Genomic DNA, 23,798 nt, shown 5'->3' on the forward strand with positions numbered 1-23,798 from the left:
TTTAACAGTCTGATGGTGTCACGACTTCCACCGAAGTCAGTTCCTCTCCTTGTTCGGGGGGCGTTCGGAGGTCGACGTCACCGGTCTTCTAGCCATCACCGATCCACCTTTCATTTCCATTTGTTTTGTCTTGTTTTTCCACACACCTGGATTACATTTCCCTCATTATTTGTCGTGTATTTAACACTCTGTTCCCCCCATGTCTGTGTGTGTAATTGTTTATTGTCAGGTTGGCACTCTTCCGGCTGGTTAAATTTTACACCCGTGCTTTTTGACAGCCTGTACTTTGTACTTTGTTATTTTTGTACTTAGTGCTGCCTCACTTGTTCTGAGGGCATTTGTTTTGTAACGCGGTTGTGTTCTATTCATATATTTCCTCAGTAAAGTGCCTTGTCCACTCATCTCTGCACTCCTGCGCAGTGTGCTCCTGGTATAGGGGTTGAGGAGAGGGTCCGGGAGCACATGGCGATTATTCACTGCCTTGCAGTGCCTCGAGACAGAGAGTCCCTCCAGCGCCCTCCCCAGCATCACTGGGGTCTCCAATACTCACCCGCTCCACACCCGGGTCCAGTGGGATTCGTCTCGCACTTCCTAGGGAATACGAAGGGACAGCTGCACGCTGCCAGGGTTTCCTGTTACAGCTGGACCTTTACCTGGCAACCGTCCACCCAGCTCCTTCGGGCCGTGAGAAGGTGTCCATCCTCGTCTCATGCCTCTCGGGGAATGCCCTGGAGTGGGCCAACGCTGTGTGGGGAGAAGGAGATACGACTTTGGACCATTTCGAGGATTTCACCACCCGCCCAAGGGTAGAGTGGCGGGTGAACGTCTCTTTCATCTGAGGCAGGGGACGAGGAGCGCCCAGGAGTTCGCTTTGGACTTTAGGACCCTGGCCGCCGGCGCTGGATGGAACGACAGGGCCCTGATCGACCACTATCGCTGCAGTTTGCGCGAGGACGTCCGTCGGGAGCTGGCCTGCAGGGACACCATCCTCACCTTCCACCAGCTGGTGGACCTGTCCATTCGGCAGGATAACCTGTTGGCCACCCGCGGACGTCCAGATGGGGGTCTGTCGATTCCATCCCCCAGCACTACCGCTCCGATGTCCATGGAGCTGGGAGGTGCTGCGCTCAGGGAGACCGGAGGAGGTACCGTCTCGTGCACCATCTGTGGCCACAGAGGTCACACTGCCGGGCGGTGTCGGGTTGGTTCCTCTGGGGGTCAAGGCAGCAGGCAGGGTTCTCTGGCATCACCCCAGGTGAGAATGTACCAGAACCCTGAACCCTCTGTTGCACACATGTTTTTGTTTGTTACTTTTCCCCGCATTCCCAGCATAAGGCGCTCGTCGATTCAGGTGCGGCTGGGAATTTTATAGACCATTAGGGTCAGGGTTGATTAGGGAGGCCACCGCTCCTCTGAGCCTGGTGACGCAGGGGGGGTCACATGGAGAGAATCAGTCTTTCCCTCATTGACTCTCCTGCGTTTTCATGGTGCTAGGCCTACCCTGGTTAGCTTGTCATGACCCCACTGTTTCATGGCAACGAAGGGCTCTCACGGGGTGGTCGCGAGAGTGCTCGGGGAGGTGTTTAGGGGTTTCTGTTGATGCTACTATGGTGGAAAGTCCAGACCAGGTCTCCACCGTGCGCATTACCCCCTAATATGCCGATTTGGCTCTCGCCTTCTCCAAAAAGAAAGCGACTCAATTACCACCCCATCGACGGGGGGATTGTGCAAAAAATCTCCTGGTAGACGCCACACTTCCCAGGAGTCACGTGTATCCCCTGTCACAGGCGGTGACGGTGGCTATGGAAACATATGTCTCAGGATCCCTGCATCAGGGGTTCATTCGGTCCTCCACTTCACCCGCCTCCTCAAGTTTATTTTTTGTGAAGAAGAAGGAGAGAGGTCTGCGCCCGTGTATTGACTATTGAGGCCTAAATCAGATCACTGTGAGGTACAGTTGGGGCGGCAGGGTAGCCTAGTGGTTAGAGCGTTGGACTAGTAACCGAAAGGTTGCAAGTTCGAATCCCCGAACTGACATGGTACAAATCTGTCGTTCTGCTCCTGAACAGGCAGTTAACCCACTGTTCCTAGGCCATCATTGAAAATAAGAATTTGTTCTTAACTGACTTGCCTAGTTAAATAAAGGTTAAATCAAAAATAATCAAAACAGTTACCCCGCTACCTCTTATCGTCAATGCGCGGAGCACGCTTCTTCACCAAACTAGATCTCAGGAGCACTTACAACCTGGTGCGTATCCTGAAGGGAGACAACTGGAAGACGGCGTTCAGTACGACCTCAGGGCATTATGAGTACCTCATCATGCCGTACGGGTTGATGAATGCTCTATCAGTCTTCCTTTGTCGACAAGATTTTCAGGGACCTGCACGGGCAGGTATATTGATGACATTCTGATATACTCCGCTACACACGCCGAGCAGGGTGCTGGGTAGACTGTTGGAGCATGACCTGTACGTCAAGGCTGAGAAATGCCTGTTCTTCCAACAGTCCATCATTTCCTAGGGTACCGCATTTCCACCTCAGGGGTGGAGATGGAGAGTGACCGCATTTTAGCCGTGCATAATTGGCCGACTCCCAACGCGGTAAAGGAGGTGCAGTGGTTTCTAGGGTTTTCCATCTACTACCCGAGGTTTTTCCGGGGTTTTGGTCAGGTGGCACCCATTACCTCACTGCTGAAGGGGGTCTGGTCCGTTTGCAGTGGTCGGCTGAGGTGGACAGGGCTTTTGGACACCTGAGGGCTCTGTTTACTTCGGTTCCCGTGCTGGCCCATCCGGATTTCTATTTGGCTTTCACAGTGGAGGTGGTTACGTCCGAGGCTGGGATAGGAGCCGTGCTCTCTCAGCACTCGGGTATGCCACCAAAGCTCCGCCTCTGTGCCTTCTTCTCGAGGAAACTCAGCCTGGCGGAGCAAATCTATGACGTGGGGGACCGGGAGCTGTTGGCAAGGCCATGAAGGTGTGGAGGCATTGGCTTGAGGGGGCTAAACACCCTCTTCTCATCTGGACTGACCACCACAATCTGGAGTAGAGATTGCGGTGGTACATCAGGAGACTGAACCCTCGACAGGCAAGGTGGGCCACGTTTTTCACCCGTTTTGTTTTCACCCTTTCTTACAGACCAGGTTCCCAGAACGTGAAGGCAGATGCACTGTCCCGGCTGTATGACACAGAGGAGTGGCCCATGGATCCCACTCCCATACTCCCAGCCCCCTGCCTGGTAGCGCCGGTAGTTAGAATTTAGGTAGCCTTGTTCTCAAATTTGCTTTGTTATTACTCCCCAGCTACAGTTAATGCAGCCTCAGGATATATGGTTGTATAAAGTCCAGTGAAGTTCCTTGAGGGCCATCATGCTATCGGCTTGAGGGGGATATACAGGCTATGACAATAACCGAGGAGAATTCCCTTGGGAAAAAATACAGTCGACATTTGAATGTGAGGAATTCTAGGTCAGGTGATGCACAAAGAATGCAGGTGGCTGTACTTTGACAGCATATCCGAGAGAGCCATGTTTCCGTGAAACAGAGTATGTTACAATCCCTGAGGTCTCTCTTTAACCTGTTGAAACTCTAGGGGCGCAATTTCATTTTTGGATGAAAAGCATTCCCGTTTTAAACAAGATATTTTGTCACAAAAAGATGCTCGACTATGCATATAATTGGTAGCTTTGGAAAGAAAACACTCTGACGTTTCCAGAACTGCAAAGATATTTTCTGTGCGTGCCCTAGAACGTGAGCTTCAGGCAAAACCAAGATGAGACGGCATCCAGGAAATGAGCAGGATTTTTGAGGCTCTGTTTTCCATTGTCTCCTTATATGGCTGTGAATGCGGGAGGAGTAAGTCTGCCCTTTCTGTCGTTTCCCCAAGGTGTCTGCAGCATTGTGATGTATTTGTAGGCATATCATTGGAAGATTGACCATAAGAGACCACATTTACCAGGTGTCCGCCCGGTGTCCTGCGCCAAAATTGGTGCGCAAAAGTCAGCTGCAAGTATTTTTCCATGGAATTTAGAGAAGAATGCAGGCTTCCACGAACGATATATCAATGAAGAGATATGTGAAAAAACACCTTGAGGATTGATTCCAAACAACGTTTGCCATCTTTCGGTCGATATTATGGAGTTAATTCGGAAAAAGTTTGACGTTGTAGGTGACTGAATTTTCGGTTCGTTTCGGTAGCCAAATGTGATGTACAAAACGGAGCGATTTCTCCTACACACAGACGCTTTCAGGAAAAACTGCGCATTTGGTATGTAACTGAGAGTCTCCTCATTGAAAACATCCGAAGCTCTTCAAAGGTAAATGATTTTATTTATTTGGTTATCTGGTTTTTGTGAAAATGTTGCGTGCTAAATGCTACTCAAAATGCTAAGCTAGCTTAGCATACTCTTACACAAATTAGTCAATTGCTATGGTTCAAAAGCATATTTTGAAAATCTGAGATGACAGTGTTGTTAAGAAAAGGCTAAGCTTGAGAGCAGGCGCATTATTTTCATTTTATTTGCGATTTTCAGAAATTGTTAACGTTGCGTTATGCTAATGAGCCTGAGGCTTTAGTCACGATCCCGGATCCGGGATGTGGAGTTTCAACAGGTTAAAGCAACCCTTGCCCTAATTTTGTCTACCTTGTTATCTCGAGACTGGACACTCAGTGAGTAATACACTCAGAAGCGGTGGGTGGTGTGCTTGCATCCGAAGTCTGACCAGAAGACCGCTCCGTCTACCTCTTCTCCGGCATTGTTGTTTTGGGTCAGCCTCTGGAATCAGTTCAAATGCCCTGGGTGGTACGGATAAAGGATACGCTTCGGGAAAGTCGTATTCCTGGTCATAGTGCTGGTAAGTTGACGTCACTCTGCTAGCCAAGAGTTCTTCCCGGTTGTATGTAATAACAGATTTTCTGGCTAACAATGTAAGAAATAATAATAATACATTAAAAATTAAATAGTGCAAGGTTTCCTAAGGACTAGAAGCAAGGCAGCCCTTAAAATGTATTGTATTGCACACTCTAAACTTTTCTGCCTTTGCCTTATCCCTTATCCAAAATCTGTTGTTGCTAGCAATATTCATAGAATTACATTGAAAATATATATACTGTATATACAGTACCCCACTTTAGGAACCCCTGCAGTAGCCCAACACCATGCAACATTATCCCTCTATTGAATCTCTATTGAGATTCATTTGTGTCCAGGAAACACAAGTATATTCCAGGTTCTGCATGAAACACGTTCATGTCTGCAGTAGAAGTAATAATAACAACCTGTCCACATGGAGAACTAAGAGGACTGGCTCCTGGATGATTGCATGCTTATAGTTAGCTTTATTACTGGTCCTCGGAGCCTTGCTAGGTAGAAGATAAGGGCCTTTGCAAGTACAATATGTTCTCCTAATGAACTCACTAGAGGAACACACAGGAGTGAAAGCCACTCATTCCCACCACACACACCCAATACTGCTCCACCCAGACTCCCAGACATTCACACCACATACTCCTGAGGAATGCAGCTCATATGACAGCCTGATAATGAGCTCATAAACAGTGAGATTAAACAATTAACTAACCCAGTGGAACCTCCGAACCTCAGTCCCATTCTCCAGCTGGGCTGTCGCCATGGAATGTCCCGTGTAAAATCTCGCCCTAGAAGAATATGGGACTCTATAGTCATATACTGTACGTAGCTATAGATAGTCTAGTATGTTAGATTACATTGTCTGTGTAATGAAACAATCCCTAGAAAACTGTTGTTTTGATGGTGGACTGATCTATTATTTGCATTTATAGACTGGTTTTACGCAGCACAAACTTTAAATTAAAGATGCGAGAGAGGGAGGGCTTAGGTAGGGTTACTGAAGTAATTACTAGAAATTACTAAATTACTGAAGTAAATACATTACTGCTGTCTGCCAGGATTCTAAATGGCAGTACGGTGATACCGTAGGCCTATAGCTTCGTGAAACATGAGAAAATCCCAACCAAATAGCATTGCATAATCTGATACCCTGTAGATAGGCAGCCGCGTAGACGTCACAATTTCAGGACCATGGCCAGCGATCAGTAGTCTCTACTTTGAGAGTAAATTGAGTATGTAGAATGCTTATTGGTCATAATATGGATATAGTTAGTATGCCAAAAGTTCCCGGATGTCGTACTACATTCGCAAAAACACGAACTATACAAGCAGTGGACACTATTTCCATGCTTTTAGGGCCTATAATGGAATTCTTCAGAAAATGGCCGTGGCTTCACAGCATTTTGAGATTTGAAGAAAATGCCGAAAAATATGTGGTTAAAGTCCGATGAGCGCGGATACAAATTCATTGTTTTAACAAATGATGACAAATATTAAGAAAATGTTAAGCAATGTAATAAAGTAATGACTTTTCAAATAAGTTACATTACACTTAATGTTGGCTGACAATTTGTTAGCTACGCTAGCCTTATGAACCGCATAGCATACCATTACAGCAGTTGCTTGTCTGTACCAGTATGTTAGCTACTAATACATCGAACTTGCCAGTCTATTAACTATATATGCTATCTAACTAATGTGCATTGACTTGATTATTTACATCATTCTTAGCTTAGCTAAGTGGTATAGTCATTGTGCGTTGCCAATGAACATTGTTAATGAAGTCATAAGATGTCTAGCTAGTCATTTGTTATGCTAACAAGCTAGCAAGAAGTTGCATAACAACAGCATCAACTTCCGTCAGACAGGCGAAGCGCTAGTACACTCGACTGAAATGAAACCGTTCGTTCATTCGATACAAAAATGAACAAATAGTATGTAGTATATACTCATTAAGTATGTAGTATACAGCATGATAGAATGGGTACTCGAACACAGCTTAGGATTCTGCTCTATTTTTCAAGCGGCGCCGTTGGTGTTGATCACAGCAGAAAACGTATTCTGTGCGGTGATACGTCAGCACATGTGTCCAACAACAGGACCATCTAACTTGCCCACTCTAGCTATAGCTAGCTAGCTAGCTGGCTGGCTAACACTATCAGTTTACAGAGTCACGTTTAATAATACAAATCATTGTTTCCTAATCGATTTTTGGATTAATAATTTCTGTTGCATGTAAATACATTTTATGCATGATTATGGTGTTATAGCAAATTACTTTATGCACGTCAATGTTGTTTGTTTATTTCATTGCTATGGTCACCGGCGGCTGTCACCCTCTTGTGTAAAGGCATTAGCCGTTTTGACGAGAGGGACAAGTGGTGTACTGTCTGAAAAGAGCTTAAAGCTGCAATATGTAACTTTTTGGTTGACCTGACTAAATTGACATGTGAATTATGGATCTAGCATTCTCATTGAAAGCAAGTGTAAGAAGTTTCTTCTTATGTTTCGGTTTTGCGTCTTTTACGTTCGGTTTAAGCTTCAAACATCTGAAAATCAGTTTTTGGTTATTGAAAAGATATTTCACAGAAGTTTAGTTGGTACAATGATTCTCTTCACTATACTTGCTTGTTTCGTCACAAACTGAAATTAGGCAAACTATTAAAAAAATTGCAACCATTAAATGGTGGAGTGATTTCTGCATATTGCACCTTTAACACCTCCAACACTGTCAAAACATAATTTATGTGGGTGTCATATCTGATTGAATCTAGGCCTTTACCCTGTTAACATCGTGACATATTTCATTACGTCGTAAATAATCTTTATGCAATCTTGTTCTGCTACTGGACAGGAAGCACAGGGTTTCACAACGCAAGACAAGGTGGAGGAGAGTCTCTAGTCAGAGATCACATTTATTTTGGGAGATAGCGAAGTATGACGTTTTCATTCAAGACAGGAGAAACAGATTGTTTCAGTTGATAATAAAACAGGTTTCATTTAGTTACTTTTTCCTAAAGTTGTTTCTAAAACGTTCTAGCAAGTCAAGTTATCATACAAAGCAGGTAGCTAGCTAGCTAGCAACCTCCACCTAATAATTATAATCTAAAACAAACGTCATTACCATCACAATAAACTAAAACGGGAGGCAACAGTCAAAGTATAACTGGCTTAACAGCCAATGTGTATTATATTTTAACATACTATTATTATATTACTCACTTATAGGAATTGGCCATTGTTTACAAGTTGCTAGATATCCCATAAACCCATTCCAAACACGTAAAAGACGCACCCTTTCCCCTCAGCCCTCAAATGAAGTGGAGACTTCGAATGACATATCACGACGTCTGACGAGTTTACAATGGCAGGGCAAGGGGCGAGGGAGGAAGGAATTCATTTTAAATGGACTGCTCTTGCCCGGAAAATAGTCACTCGTTTGTCCCGCAACGATTGTGTTTTTAGCCACCGGTAGCTTGTGGGTGCTTTATATGCCCTACAGTCAATTATGATTGCATGTCTACTTATATCAACTATATACTTATTAATATACGCCTACTGTATGATAGCTGGCAAATTAATTTTCTAACTAACGTTAGCCTGTCTAGCTACTTCTGAAGAAGGATTTTCCCCCCCCAACCATTTCCAAAAGCTAACCAAACAAAACATAATTACTTTGACGAGACGTGTTTGTGCATTAGTAGCACAATTTCTAACTTATTTACATTTGTTTTTACTTACACTTGTATGTTGACTCCATATTGACGTTGTGGTTTTAAGTTTTGGCTGACTTTTCTTAGCAGATGTACAGTCATCATAAATTGAATTATGGGGCTTTTCAAGCCCGAAGTGAACATAATTGTACACTCACAAACTCCATTAAAAACGACGACTGAGGGGCTTACATTGCAAACTTCCCTTGCTTGGCTAATCATTTGGACCAACGCCAAATATATGTTTAACCTTCATTTAACTAGGCAAGTCAGTTAAGAATAAATTCTTATTTACAATGACGGCCTACACCGGTCAAACTCAGACAACGCTGGACCACTCCAGGGCCCTCAAATACGGCTGCAGGAATTCCCCCATGGACACAAGGTGGACGAGTGTGTGTCTTTTATGCCTTTGAAACACAGCCATAGTAAAAAAAAATTTTTAAAAAAGCACGTGTTTTCATGTTCTTCTGTGGTTTGGTGACTTCCTGTTCTTCATTGGACTCTGGCCAGACTGAAGAAGATTAAGAGTTTTGAAAAATACGAAGTACAGAGAACGTATATAAACAGAGCCTTCAAATGCAAGGAGGCGTTAAGATTCCACTCTGTTGTGGATGCTCCCGATTTAAATTAATGACATTTGGCGCAATGTAACGGGGTGCTTATGGTTAATGTGAATGAGGTTTCCCGCCTCAATCACACCTACAGCATCATTGTGCAAAATGGTACACAGCATCATCTGGATATGTGTGCAACAAAAGTTCAACGGTCACCTTCTGTTACCATTTCTGTCAAATCGTCTACAGGTACAATTTGATGCATACGTTCGATAGATAACTCCAACTTATGCACCACACATTACGCACTGAAACTGCCACTGCGTGATTGTAACGGCTGTCAAGGAGGAGTAGTAAGAAGGATCGGAGGACCAATGCGCAGCGTGGCAAGTGTTTTATATATTTTAATTAAGTAATAGAACACTTGAACAAAACAAACGACCAACGAACAGTCCCGTAAGATGAATGACCCCAAAAAAACCACTTAACAGGAAAATAGTTCTGGCTGGTGCAGACACAAGACAGAAAATAATCAACCACGAAACACAATAGAAAACAAGCTACCTAAATATGGTTCTCAAACAGAGACAACGATTGACAGCTGCCTCTGATTGAGAACCATACCAGGCCAAACACAGAAATAGCAAATCATAGAAAACGAACATAGACAACCCACCTAACTCATGCCCTGACCATACTAAAACAAAGACATAATAAAATAACTAAGGTTATTTGACAGTGATCGAGGTTTTAGGTTTATATTCAATGTGTATCGCGGAAGTTCAGCATTACTGCGTGTTTTAAATTTAAGGACAATGTTCCCGCTTTAGCAGCTGCATAATAGGAGAATTACCGTTACATTTCTATGACGGAATTTGCTTCAGCATTACAGATTGAAAATAACCCTTAATATGGACCATTGTAGGATTATTGTTTTTTTTTAGAGCTTTGGTAGGTCTAGTATAATCCAATACTGTATGTACTGTGTTTTGTTATGACATTGTGTAACTATTGTTTTATGGTAATAAAGATGAGACATTAATGTCAATGTTTGTGTTAGGTAAATCAGACAGACACACAAAACACACAAGTCGGCCTCTCTTACACATCACTTCCTTTTCCAAGTCTATTGTTTGTACAGATGAACTTGGTACCTTCAGGCGTTTGGAAATTGCTCCCAAGGATGAACCAGACTTGTGGAGGTCTACAATTGTTTTTCTGAGGTCTTGGCTGATTTCTTTTCCATTTCCCATGATGTCAGGCATCACTGATTGGGAACCATACTTAGGTAGCTCTTGCCCACGTGGGTTTTGTGGGTAGTTGTTTTCTGTGTTGTTAGTTTCCTTACAGAACTGTTCGTTTTCCTCTTGGTTATTTTTTGTTCTAGTGATCTGATTTTAATCAAATAACATGAACATGTCTCACGCTGCGCTTTGGTCCAGTCATTGACAGGAAGAGGATCGTTACAGCTTGTGTGTGTGTGTTGTCTCTGTCAGTCCTCTGTGTCTGTTTCAGGTAACAGGATTTTCTCAGATTCATGTCAGAAAATATCCACTGTTGATTAGAAATGCTAGAATATAATTTAAATTAAATGTCAATGTGCTTTTTGGATTAATACAACAGCAAAAGCATTATTGGAATTAAAAAAAAAACATGAACTCTATTTCATGTACAGTATTTTGGGAAACTGGAAGATTTAATTTTCCCATAAAGATCCTGCTTTTGGAACATAATCTTGGGTAAACCAGATTATCACTACTCCCTCATGTTATTGTTTGTCGCTGATCCACCACCTACGCATCTAGTCTGTCAGAATATTGAATGAGATCATGGAAACCATTCAACTGTCTTCATTGTAATCTAACACCTTCACATAATTGGATGTACTAAAACTATGTTAGCACCTTCTAATACCCTCTACATTTCCTCATGAATCTGCCTGTAGTGAGTAGATGTGTTTAGACTGGTGTTGTCTTCTGTCTGGTTTGAAACACAAACATGTTAGATGGATGCTTGTGAGAGGTGGAAGGCCATGGTACTAACACCACTGTCCTCTCAGAACCTGGGTTCTAACACCACTGTCCTCTCAGAACCTGGGTTCTAACACCACTGTCCTCTCAGAACCTGGGTTCTAACACCACTGTCCTCTCAGAACCTGGGTTCTAACACCACTGTCCTCTCAGAACCTGGGTTCTAACACCACTGCCCTCTCAGAACCTGGGTTTCAACACCACACTGTCCACTCAGATCCTGGGTTTCAACACCACACTGTCCACTCAGAACCTGGGTTTCAACACCACACTGTCCTCTCAGAACCTGGGTTTCAACACCACACTGTCCACTCAGAACCTGTGTTTCAACACCACACTGTCCTCTCAGAACCTGGGTTCTAACACCACACTGTACTTTCAGAACCTGGGTTCTAACACCACACTGTACTTTCAGAACTTGGGTTCTAACACCACACTGTACTTTCAGAACTTGGGTTCTAACACCACACTGTCCACTCAGAACCTGGGTTCTAACACCACACTGTACTTTCAGAACCTGGGTTCTAACACCACACTGTACTTTCAGAACCTGGGTTCTAACACAACACTGTCCACTCAGAACCTGGGTTCTAACACCACACTGTACTTTCAGAACCTGGGTTCTAACACCACACTGTACTTTCAGAACCAGGGTTCTAACACCACACTGTCCACTCAGAACCTGGGTTCTAACAACACACTGTACTTTCAGAACCTGGGTTCTAATACCACACTGTCCTCTCAGAACCTGGGTTCTAACACCACACTGTCCATTCAGAACCTGGGTTCTAACACCACACTGTCCACCCAGAACCTGGATTCTAACACCACAACTATTTAGTTATGTTCAGTTCTTAAAAGACTTCTCTCTCCTGAGCTGAAAACGGACTTTACTGCAGAGAAAATTACATTGCCCTTTCCTCACTCAGTCACACAACATGACACTGTACATACACACTCACACATTCACACACACACCCAGGCACGCACACACATACACTTGCTCCTCTGCTCTGCCAAAGTGGGAAATCAACTCCTCTGAGCCATCTCGAGTTCACTGTGTATGTGTGTGTAAATTACACCCGTATGACCTAAATACTTATAATTACAGTACTTCCAGTCCTATTCCCTATGGTGTCTGTGGTGTTTGTTGTTGACTGGAACTGTTGCTGGTGTCTGTGCTAGCACATTTTACCTTCAAGAAAAGTATAAACACTATTTTAAAAATGGGAGGTTCTTCTCGAGTCCAGCTCCTGTGCCAAGATAGATGTGTGTAGAATACTACCTTCAGTAACAATTCGCTTTTAATGTGTTGTTCATGACATACGTGTTGTCAATATCTTACTATGCTAATGTAATGAAATATTGACAAATATGACTCTCAAGTTGTTGCAGTTGACATAAGCTTTTATAACATTTTCGCCACGTTTTGAATCGTGTTATGACACTTATGGACGCTCTTAAGAAACTGTTACGGAGTTGTCATAAACAACACTTCAAATGTTACCTTATTTTCATTAGACCCAGTTCAGACATGAAACTGACACTACAGACCATCAACATAAACCCATACAGTCAAGACTAGACTTCACATAGTTGTGTTTATAACAGGATTTTTTATTTAAAACCACATGTAGTAGAGCTAAGTACATTAAGCAGAAACAAAAATGTTGCTAATATTTATTTTGTACAAAATGAGACAATACAAAAATACTAATAGTGAATTTTAATACAATTGTATGTTTGTTTTCAATGCAGATTAAAAACTTACTACCACAAATCTACAATATTTGAGTTAACTAAATAAAAAAATCTGTAAATCAATGCTTTTTAAGCAGCACTTGGTAGAGAACAGAGGTTGTCGTTTCATAGTGGACAATAGTTAAACATAAGAAATAATATCTTACACAGTTAATTTTTGTGAACTATACATTATTTATATATTTATAATTTGAAAAGGAAAGGGTTTGCCAAAAAGATAGGACGGACTAAACGTGATTAGAAAGATGTGCAACGTTTTGAAGTGGTGATGTAGAGAAGATGTCTTAGGCTCCATCCAAAATGGCACCCTATTCCCTATCTAGTGCACTTATTTTAGCCAGAAGTGCATCCTATAGGGAATAGCATGCCATTTGAGATTTGCCCTGAGTAAGCTGAAGTGTAAAATAAAATGACTGATGGGGAGCAGTTAGTTAATGACATGAATGGACTAGCACTGAACATGTTAAAGATGCATCGTAGCAGAAAATAAAAATATTAAATCCACAGTTTTCTAACGTTCTCTGGACAGGGTCTCAGTCCTCCACCTCTGGCCCTCTCTGACACACACACACACACACATATAGTGGCAGACATTCTTGGCACAGACAATGGTGTGTGTGAGGAGGGTTCATTTTACACACACACTACCCGGAGGGTTCATCAAAGACACACACACACACACACACAAATACACAGGACACACAAACCTATACACATCACACATACACAAAAGCAGACACACTGGCAGGCACCAACACAGTGACACACAGGACACATACATACATACCGCTAACAAGTGATTGGATGGGCCAGAGCCCCTCCCTGCCAGCGGAAAGAGCCCCTATCCCATAATGTGCCAGTTTAGCTGTCAATCAACCATGTGTCCATGGTGACAGACCACACCCCCACATACGCAGCCAATCAAGCGGCAGCATGGCACAGCCACGCCCCCAGACAGGGTGACAGGTGGCTGAGAGATATTTACCTCCCCCTCCTCTTCCCCCTCCGAATCCCCCAAACTAATACCAATCAATATCCCTACTCTTTTAACATCTCTCTTTCAAGAACCCCTGCTTCATCCACCCCCCTCTTTCAGAAAGCATCATCCCAGGTTAGGTTACCCAGAGGGGCAGCTAGAAGAGCCTTGTTGAACTGAGAACTAGACTAGTCCAAACTTCTACTTGGTGGTAGGAGCTAGAGTAGTATGGGTCTGGTTCCTCTCCAGGTCTCTTCCTTCTCTAGTAGTAGTCAGTAGCTGGTGGACAAGTTAACTATTTACAGGTTTACTTTATCTTTCTATGTCACGTGTCACACTCATTCAACGGAGGGCAGAGTGCCTGTGGGTTTCCGCTCCTCCCTTGTACTTGATTGATTCATTAATTAATAAGTCACTAATTAATAAGAAACTCCGCTCACCTGGTTGTCTAGGTCTTAATCGAAAGGAAAGACCAAAAACCAGCAGACACTAGGCCCTCCATGGAAAGAGTTTGACACCCCTGCTCTACGTGATCATCAACAAGTGTTCTAATAGCTGCTCCATCTGGTGGCGAGTAGTGATAATTGACAGTCAACTATAGTGCTGTAAGTTATTCTGCTCTATATTGTTACTCATATACTGTATGTGTCGTTTGCTAGTAATTTTGCAGTCATATCGTTCCTATCACTAAGGAAGTTGTTATCCTATGTCAAGGCCTCAGACAGAGACTGTCTTTCTTTCCTTGCTTCATTCATTCACTCATTCATTTATTTTTTTTACACTTTTTTCCCTTTGTGTAGTTACAAAGTGTTCTGTTTCAGTGGCTCTGCACTGCTGTCTTTTAGCTTTTGAGTCTTCTTTTTGCTCTAACTTGGGCTCAAATCAGAATAGTAGTAATAACAATAGTAGTTAAAGAATCTGGATAGTGAGAGTGGTCTCTGCAGGGCAGGTCTCAAATAACAGGCTATTTCCTAAGTAGTGCACTACTTTGGACCACAGGACGTGATAAGTAGTGCACTACTTTGGACCACAGGGCATGATAAGTAGTGCACTACTTTGGACCACAGGGCGTGATAAGTAGTGCACTACTTTGGACCACAGCGCGTGATAAGTAGTGCACTACATAAGGAACAGAGTGTGATATGAGACACGGCGACAGTCTCTCTGGTCGCTACATTCTACTGTCCAATGGGAGGCAAACAGTGCTGTGATAGGCTCCTCGGTCATGGGAAGGGGCGGGGCCTGTCTCACACCATGTTGTGGTGGTTGTTCCGCTCGATGATGTCAGCAGGGGGGAGGAGCTCCTTCTTGATGGGGGAGTGAGGGGGTGAGGCAGGCTTCACCCTCGGCTTGAACAGGTCAGATACATAGAACACCTAGAGAGTGATAGAGAGAGATATAGAGGGAGAGAGAGGTGGTCAGATACATAGAACACCTAGAGAGTGATAGAGAGAGAGGTAGAGGGAGAGAGAGGTGGAGGGAGAGAGAGGTAAAGTACCTACACATAATAAGCAGCTATAGTGAGGAATTTGACCAGAGGAAATGACTGAATATGGCTCACAGTGACCACAGCCCTACATCATCATCATCATCATTAGGACTAGAACACAGTGAGCCAGGCGTTTCTCCCTTCCTCAGCCCTCTCTCCACCCTCTTCCTCCCACTCCCCCTCAGGTAGTGAGCTCACTGTGCCCTAGCGTGGGAGGCAGAGGGAGGAAGAGAAACGGAATTGCCAGTCTCTTCCTGAGGTCACCGCTCTATCCTTCTCTTTCACCCATCTCCTCCCTGAGAACTAGACTAGTCCCCTCTCCTCCCCACTCTTTCCACCATCCGCCTCACCCTTGGTCTCCCGAGAGGGAGGAAGAGATATGGAGGTCCTGATGACATCATCGGGCCAAACAGGAAACCGGGAAGACTGGGCAGGAAGTGGGCCTATGGAAAAGGCTCTTAGCAACGGGATATATCAGCCCTTAGCAACGGGATATTACGACTTAAGCCCTGAAGACCCCTTCTCTCCTCCTTCCTTCTCTTTCTCTCCATTCTTCTCTTCCTCTTTTCCCCTTCTTTCTCTCCTCCTTACTTCTTCCCTTCTCCCACACACCCAAACAGGCTCAGCTGATGGGGACCGATATAAAGGTGAGGGGTCATATTCCAAACCGCCTGCTGTCAGAGCATGACCTTTAACAGCCTTTACTAATGACCTTTGACGGAGTCATGACATCATCATAGAGAGACCCATAATAGACTCTACCAGCTCAACATCACACAAAGACACTTCACTAGAAAAAAAGGCCGTGTGTGTGTGTGTGTGTGTGTGTGTGTGTGTGTGTGTGCCTGCGTGTGTGTAGATTCGTACTTACAAATGTAAATTCATATGTGGCGTGTTTGAGTTTATTTGTATTTTTACAAGGACAGTGCACATTAATCAATGTTTCAGTAAAAGGGCCGGTTACAATAACAATACAGACAATCAATGAGCAGTAAGCCCATGCAGAGCAACATAGGACAAGCAAGACATGCATGCAGACAGAGCAACATAGCACAAAAAGCAACAAGATAAAATCCATAAAAGCAACAAAGTGTTTCCACACCTCACAAGCTACAGACAACAGACAACATGAAAAGCAGCAATACACTACAAGGGATTATGTTCACAAGTCTGATTGTCTTCATGTTTTTTGTGAAAGTGTGATAGGTGGTGCAGTTATGTGTGTCTGACGGCAGTGTATTCCAGACATGGGAAGCTCTCACAGAGAAAGCAGATTGACTAAAGGAGCTCTTCCTTAAGGGAACTATACAGTCACCTCTCATGGCAGACCTTGTGGATCTGCTGACATATGTTTGGGTTTTCTGTTTAACAAAAGTACTGATTGGAGGAGGAGCCAGGCCATTTAGGATCTTGAATACAAGACATGCGTCGGTGTATTGCACAAGATTTTTCCAACTCAGGAGCTCATGCTTTCTGAGGATGTAACAGTGATGATTGCTATTGGGCTTCCTATCAAGCACTTTGAGAGCCTGCTTGTAGGCAGACTGAATGGGTTTTAAAGTTGCACAGTAAGCTTGGGCCCAACTAGTCAAGCAGTATGTTAAGTGGGGGAGTATCATAGATTTAAAGTACAGTTTTTATACCTCTGAAGTCAAACAATTTCGTATAAATCGGAAATTGAGCTGAGTTGAATTTGGTGATTTGAATTACCCTTTTCACCTGCTTTTTAAAAGAGAGGTTGGAATCAAGTATGATGCCAAGGTACTTAAAATCAGATATCACCTGGAGCTTCTCCCCTGACACATAGACATCTGGCTCAGTAACATCAGTTGCCCTCTTTGTGAGGAACATGCAGACTGTTTTTTTCACATTGAGATGCAAACACGAGTCACTGAGCCACTTTGTGACCTGGACCATTACAGGAGTGAGTTCTTGTGCAGCTTGTTGTTTGCTGTTTGCATGCACATATATCACTGTATCATCTGTGTGTAGCAGTGCTTTGAGTAGAGTGGTGAATGGTATCATATATCTGCTCACTACAGTTAAAGATGTGGGCGGCATTCCAAAACCCTTCCTCAGACGGGATGCATTCCAAAACACTGTCCTCACAAGGACCTAGTCATCCAATCAGAGCAAGCCTTGTCCTCCTGCTGACCACCTCTGACCTCTCACCCCTGGCTGGTCGTAGCATTATCACAGCAAAGAGGCTTCCTGTGCGCACACATACACACACACACACACACCACCTTCCAGCCTATTGTGTGAGAAATGCAGACTCAGCAGCAGACACCAGGAGAGTAGGGGAATGTGTGCTCCTAAATATGGTCCTACTGGAAACATGCCAGTGGAACATTTAAAGGGGGCACACTGTCTCAGGGAGTCAGGGAGAAGTCTGGTGTGTATAGAGTGTGATAGATAGAGGATACAGTCATCCCCACTGATGGAGGCGTGTTTCGTCCCTCTATCCCTCCTTTCGTCAGACTGCTCCATCACTGCGTACAGCCTGGCACGGGTCTGCATTTGCCGAGGCGAGATTGCAGTCATAATACTATTTTTGACGGCAGTCTGCTAGTCATGTTTAGAGTCCTCTGTCACACCATGTGAATCACGAAGACACTGAGTCAGACATTGTGGCATGGCAGGAAGGAAGTGAGCATGTCTAAAATGAACAAGCACAGCTCACTGTGTTTTATAGAATACAGCGCCTGACACAACCTGTGGCTTTCATCAGAACCTACCACAGCTCATAGCGTGTCTAAAGCAAACCTCTTGCTCCTACAGCTTGGTGTGTGTGTGTGTGTGTGTTTTTCTAAAGCTAACCCCTCGCTCAGAGACCGCATGAGATAGCAGTATGGGGAATTGTCAGATTATATATAGAGACCTTCAACATCACTAACAGAGAAGCCTCTATACACTGAGTATACTAAACATTTGGAGCACCTGCTCTTTCCAGGACATAAACCAGATGTATTCAACTCTTACCCTACGAAGTCCGGGGCCTGCTGGTGATCAGTCGAAGCCCTGTCTAAGCCGGGGGAGGGGGTTCTGCTAAGCTATACGGAATTGTTTTATGAAGGTCATACCAAGGATCATTTAGCTATTTGATTTTGGATTTTATATTCTACCAATAATATATAAAATGTATTTTTGGCCTTATTGCTATTAGCCCATACAAACGTATTGAATAACAGATTCACTACATGGAACAACAAATAATTCCCCCTAAAGGAAGTTCATTCTGAAGTGTCTCTCCTATATCTGAGAGATAAAATAAAGATCAGGAGGACATCGACCTTAGTGCATTAATTGCACACACCTGGTCGAAATCAGTCCCTGATTAGAGCGTCTGCTAAATGACTTAAATGTAATGTAAATGTAATTAGAGGGGAGCAATGAAAAAATGCAATGGAACTGGCTTCGAGTTGAGTTTGAAGGACATGCAGTAGACTGACCAGGTGAAACCTATGATCTCTTATTGATGTCACTTCTTAAATACACTTCAATCAGTATAGATGAAGGGGAGGAGACAGGTTAAAGAAGGATTTTTAAGCCTTGAGACATGGATTGTGTATGCCCATTCTGAGGGTGAATGGGCAAGACAAAATATTTAAGTGCCTTTGAACGAGATATGGTAGTAGGTGCCATGCACACCAGTTTGAGTGTGTCAAGAACTGCAACGTTGCTGTGTTTCACACTCAACGGTTTCCCGTGTGTATCAAGAATGGTCCACCAACCAAAGGACATCCAGACAACTTGACACAACTGTGGGAAGCACTGGAGTCAACATGGGCCAACTATCATGCCCTGACCATAGAGAGCTGTTTATTCTCTATGTTGGTTGGGTCGGTGGGTTATCTAAGGGAATTGTATTTCTATGGTGGCCTGATATGGTTCCCAATCAGAGACAGCTGTTTATCGTTGTCTCTGATTGGGGATCATATTTAGGTAGCCATTTTCCCATTGTGCTTTGTGGGATTTTGCCAGTGAGCATTATTATTAGCGTTTAGTTTTTTCTTTTTGTTCTTTGAAGTTTTCATTTCCAAAATAAAGGATGGAAACATACCACGCTGCATCTTGGTCTACTCCTTATGACGAATGTGACACCAACATCCTTGTGGAACGCTTTCGTCACATTGTCGAGTCCATGTTCCAGATGAATTGTGGCTGTTCTGAAGGTGTTCCTAATGTTTTGTAGACTGACATGTCTGTGTGCTTCTATAGAAGTTATTCAGACATCAGAAAAGGCCAGTGGGTGAGAGTGGTAAGAACACGCAGGTACCTTCATCTCTCCACTGTAGCTTATTGAGAGGTTTAAATACCTCTAAATTGCCAGAATCACCCATATCTCCACCTCCCTCCCTCCAACTCTCTTAACAGCCCCTCTAAAGTGATCCCAGATGTTTCTGTGTTTCAACTCTGATTGGAGATGGCAGCAGCGTCGTTAAACTAGCTAAGCCGATAGCCGCGACCTGCAGCAGTGTGTATGTGTGTGTGCAGGTCTCTTGGCTGTCGCACTGAAGAATAGCTGAGCTCTCTATGAAATACACATATACACAGAGCTAAGAACTCCTCCCTCTTCTCCTTCTGCCTTTCTCTCCTCTTCCCTATCGCCCCTCCCTCTGTCCTCTCATTCGTACAGTCTTAGAAAAAATGGTTCCAAAAGGATTCTGTGGCTGTCCCTATAGAAGAACCCTTTCTGGTTCTAGGTAGAACACTTTTGGGATCCATGTAGAACCTTCTGTGGAAAGGGTTCTACTTGGAAGCAAAAGGAGTTCTTCAAAGGGTTCTATGAGGACAGCCGAATAACCCGTTATCTGAACTCATTTCAGTATATGTTGATGTTTCTCTTATTAATATTTCTATTGTTCCAGATGATTGACAGGGCAATAAGAACAGCTTACACAGTTTTGATTGGACCAGAACCTCTCCCACGACCTCTCCTACCTAGTGGAGTTTTGGGCAGGAAAGGGAAGGTTCTCTAAGTTCAGCCTGGTAGAAAGTTTCTAAAAAAGAAAAGGGGGTGCTGTCAGTACCCCAGCCCAGCCCTGGCAATATGTGTGTGTGTGTAAAGGTTGCCAGAGTGGTGTGTGTGGCAGTGCCAGAGATATGTCAGTAGCTGAGTCTAGGCGCCACCATGGCCTCTCCCACTTTATGAATCTAACCATTTCCATTCCTGAACTGAATAGGGGCAGGGCAGGAGTGTGTGTGTGTCATGCTGAGGTGATAAAACCAGAGCAGCCAAATAAAAAACAAACAAATAATTAACAACCTCATTTTTGTTTCAAAGTCCAATCTCCCCGATCTCTCTCTCTCTCTCTCTCTTTCCCCTCACCCAAATGTTTTCCTTGGCAACATACGGCTTATAAAGCTATGATGGTTACAGATTGTAGGGACTCTCGCTCTCCATCTCTCTCTCTCTCTCTCACACACACACACACACACACTCCTGGGGAACTGGCTCCAGACAATGTGCTATTCATTAAAGGGAATCAGATTCTCTTCACTTCGGAGCCTGTTTTTTCACAGAGGGGTAGAGAGAGAGAGGGAGGTAGAGGGAGGTAGTAGCAAGAGAGTTAGAGTGAGGTAGAGAGAGAGGAGTAGAGAGAGGGGGAGGTAGAGAGAGAGGTAGAGGGAGGTAGAGGGAGAGAGGGGGGTAGAGGGAGGTAGCGAGAGGGAGGGAGTGGGAGAGAAAGAGAGAAAGAGGTAGGGGGTAGAAAGACTGAAAGAGAGAGAGCAAGGAAAGGGGAAAGGTGGAGTTGAGAGAGAGAAAAAGTAGGGAGAAGATCTGGAGAATGTCTTGTAGTAGTTTAATGCCTCAATACATTCTCTCTCTCTCAGCCCTAATATCTCTGATTACCTGATCTGGTCTGACTCACAGCAGACTAACCTTGACCTCTGACCTCTATCCCTAACCCTTACATTCACAATACAATAGATTACTAACAATGACTCATCATGCAGTAGGCCAGCGTTTATTAGTTCTGATCCTGGGGACCCAAAGGAGTGTTCAGTTTAGTTTTTTTCTCTAGAACTACACACCTGATTTAAATAATCAACTCATCAAGCCTTTTGAACTGGGACTGAGTGGAATCAGGTGTGTAGTGCTAGGGCAAAAACTAAAATGTGTTTGTGTGTGTCTGTACTCACTATGCAGTAGGCCACCAGGGCACCCTGTACAAAGCCGGCCAGTACATCTGTGGGGTGGTGCTTGTGGTCGGAGACACGTGATAGGCCGGTGTAGAATGCCATCATCAGCAGCGTGAACTGGACGAGGGGGCGGAGCAACCGGGCACCTCTCCACGTGAACCTGGACTGGAGATAGAACTGATGGAGAGAGGGAGAAAGAAAGAAAGAGAGAGAGAGTGAAAGGGATTATTATTTGAGTGGATGACCACAGAAAGACATTGAGCAGCATGTGTTTGATCTTACACAGACAGATTTATAGTGTTACACAGACATATTTATAGTGTTACACAGACATATTTATAGTGTTACACAGACATATTTATATTGTTACACAGACATATTTATAGTGTTACACAGACATATTTATAGTGTTACACAGACATATTTATACATCAGATATGAAGCACATGTGTAGATATGTATTTCATCAGGAGAAATTCCTTGGTAAAAGGGAATATGTGTGAAATATATTGTGTTATATTACTGAGATGAGTGTCTTTAAGAAGCCCAGGTCTCCCTCACCCCCTCTCTCACCCAACCACTCTCACCAAGTCCTAATAAGCAGACCTACAATAACAACAGCCCTGCCTAACTCCCGCTCCTCCCCCATAATGCCATGGATTCCCAGAGGAAGGTATGGAGGAGGCTGCTGGCTCTTCCTGGAAGACAAGCTCATCATTATTGTTGTCTTCGAGGAAGGAGAGGAAGGCACCCTCCCATTCCTCTCTCCCTCTCTCCTCTCAGGGATGTTTAGAGTTCTGGCTTCCGCTGGCAGTGACAGACTTACCATTAGACAGAAGAGGCAATTGCCTCAGGCCTGATATCATCAGGGGCTTCGTGAACTGGTTATTATAATAAAATAAAAATTGTAATCAAACCTGAATATAATAATAATGTAACGGCTTTCGTCTGGTGAAGGAGAGTTGGACCAAAATGCAGTGTGGTATCTTTGAGACATGTTTAATGACGAAGAAAAAACGAACAATACAAAAACAACAAACGGACCGTGAAAACCTATACAGCCTATCTGGTGACAACAAACACAGAGACAGGAACAATCACCCACGAAATACTCAAAGAATATGGCTGCCTAAATATGGTTCCCAATCAGAGACAACGATAAACACCTGCCTCTGATTGAGAACCACTCCAGACAGCCATAGACTTTGCTAGATAACCCCACTAAGCCACACACCCAACACCCCACAAAACCCCAAGACAAAACACACCACAATAAACCCATGTCACACCCTGGCCTGACCAAATAAATGAAGACAAACACAATATAATACGACCAGGGCGTGACAAATAATTTATCAGCACGAGGCCCCGCCTCATACAGCCGAATAATAATTCATCATAAAATCAATGATTTCTTTCCATACATATCAATATTAATATAATCCAAGTTTTTCTAATAGCCGCCTATTGAAATGCATGAATGTAATGCTGTGTAATAACATGAATGAATGATTGAGACATATTGAAGCAAGTTACAATAAAACAGGACGGTGGATAGATGGTGGATAGATTATACTGTATGAGGCTACTATAGCCGATACAAGAGTCAAGAGCAAAATAATACAATTGATTACATTATTACGTGCTAAATGTTTCTGATCAGTGATGAGCAAACTAATGAATGAGCTACTACCTCCACTTATTTGACCAGCCAGAATTCAATTAACAATTGATTGTCAGATAAGTCACTAAGTCCCCCCCTGTCCGCAGGTCTTGGGGGGGAACGGTGAAGGGAATGAGGGAAAAGGTGGAGTCCAGGCAAAAGGAAGAGGGTAAGACAGGAATGTCTGTCCTTCACAGCCATGATGTTTACTAGGCCTACTGTAGCAGTGTCAAGGGCTGTCCTAGTCCTAGAGAGATAGAGGCTGGAGTTCCAGTCCTGGTCCTAGAGAGATAGAGGCTGGAGTTCCAGTCCTGGTCCTAGAGAGATAGAGGCTGGAGTTCCAGTCCTGGTCCTAGAGAGATAGAGGCTAGAGTTCCAGTCCTGGTACTAGAGAGATAGAGGCTGGAGTTCCAGTCCTGGTCCTAGAGAGATAGAGGCTGGAGTTCCAGTCCTGGTCCTAGAGAGATAGAGGCTGGAGTTCCAGTCCTGGTCCTAGAGAGATAGAGGCTAGAGTTCCAGTCCTGGTCCTAGAGAGATAGAGGCTAGAGTTCCAGTCCTGGTACTAGAGAGATAGAGGCTGGAGTTCCAGTCCTGGTCC

At 43.9% G+C, this 23,798-nt stretch overlaps 1 protein-coding gene across 3 annotated transcripts in view; it reads right to left on the minus strand.

Annotated features, from left to right (window-relative positions):
• Window positions 1-12,760: 12,760 nt before the first annotated feature.
• The window catches only part of plpp3 (phospholipid phosphatase 3), a 42,419-nt gene continuing 31,381 nt past the window's right edge, over window positions 12,761-23,798 (minus strand). For 2 of the 3 annotated variants that reach the window (XM_064989469.1, XM_064989468.1), the window contains exons 6-7: window positions 21,538-21,714; window positions 12,761-15,277 (exon numbers count right to left, since the gene is read on the minus strand). In XM_064989469.1, the coding sequence (XP_064845541.1) occupies window positions 15,149-15,277; window positions 21,538-21,714 (306 nt within the window). In that variant the 3' untranslated portion in view covers window positions 12,761-15,148. Of the gene's footprint in view, window positions 15,337-21,537; window positions 21,715-23,798 lie in introns of all 3 variants that reach the window. The other variant, XM_064989470.1, reaches the window with a different exon arrangement.

The sequence above is a fragment of the Oncorhynchus masou genome, chromosome 15 (genome assembly GCF_036934945.1).
Source record: "Oncorhynchus masou masou isolate Uvic2021 chromosome 15, UVic_Omas_1.1, whole genome shotgun sequence".
Lineage (NCBI taxonomy): Eukaryota > Metazoa > Chordata > Actinopteri > Salmoniformes > Salmonidae > Oncorhynchus > Oncorhynchus masou.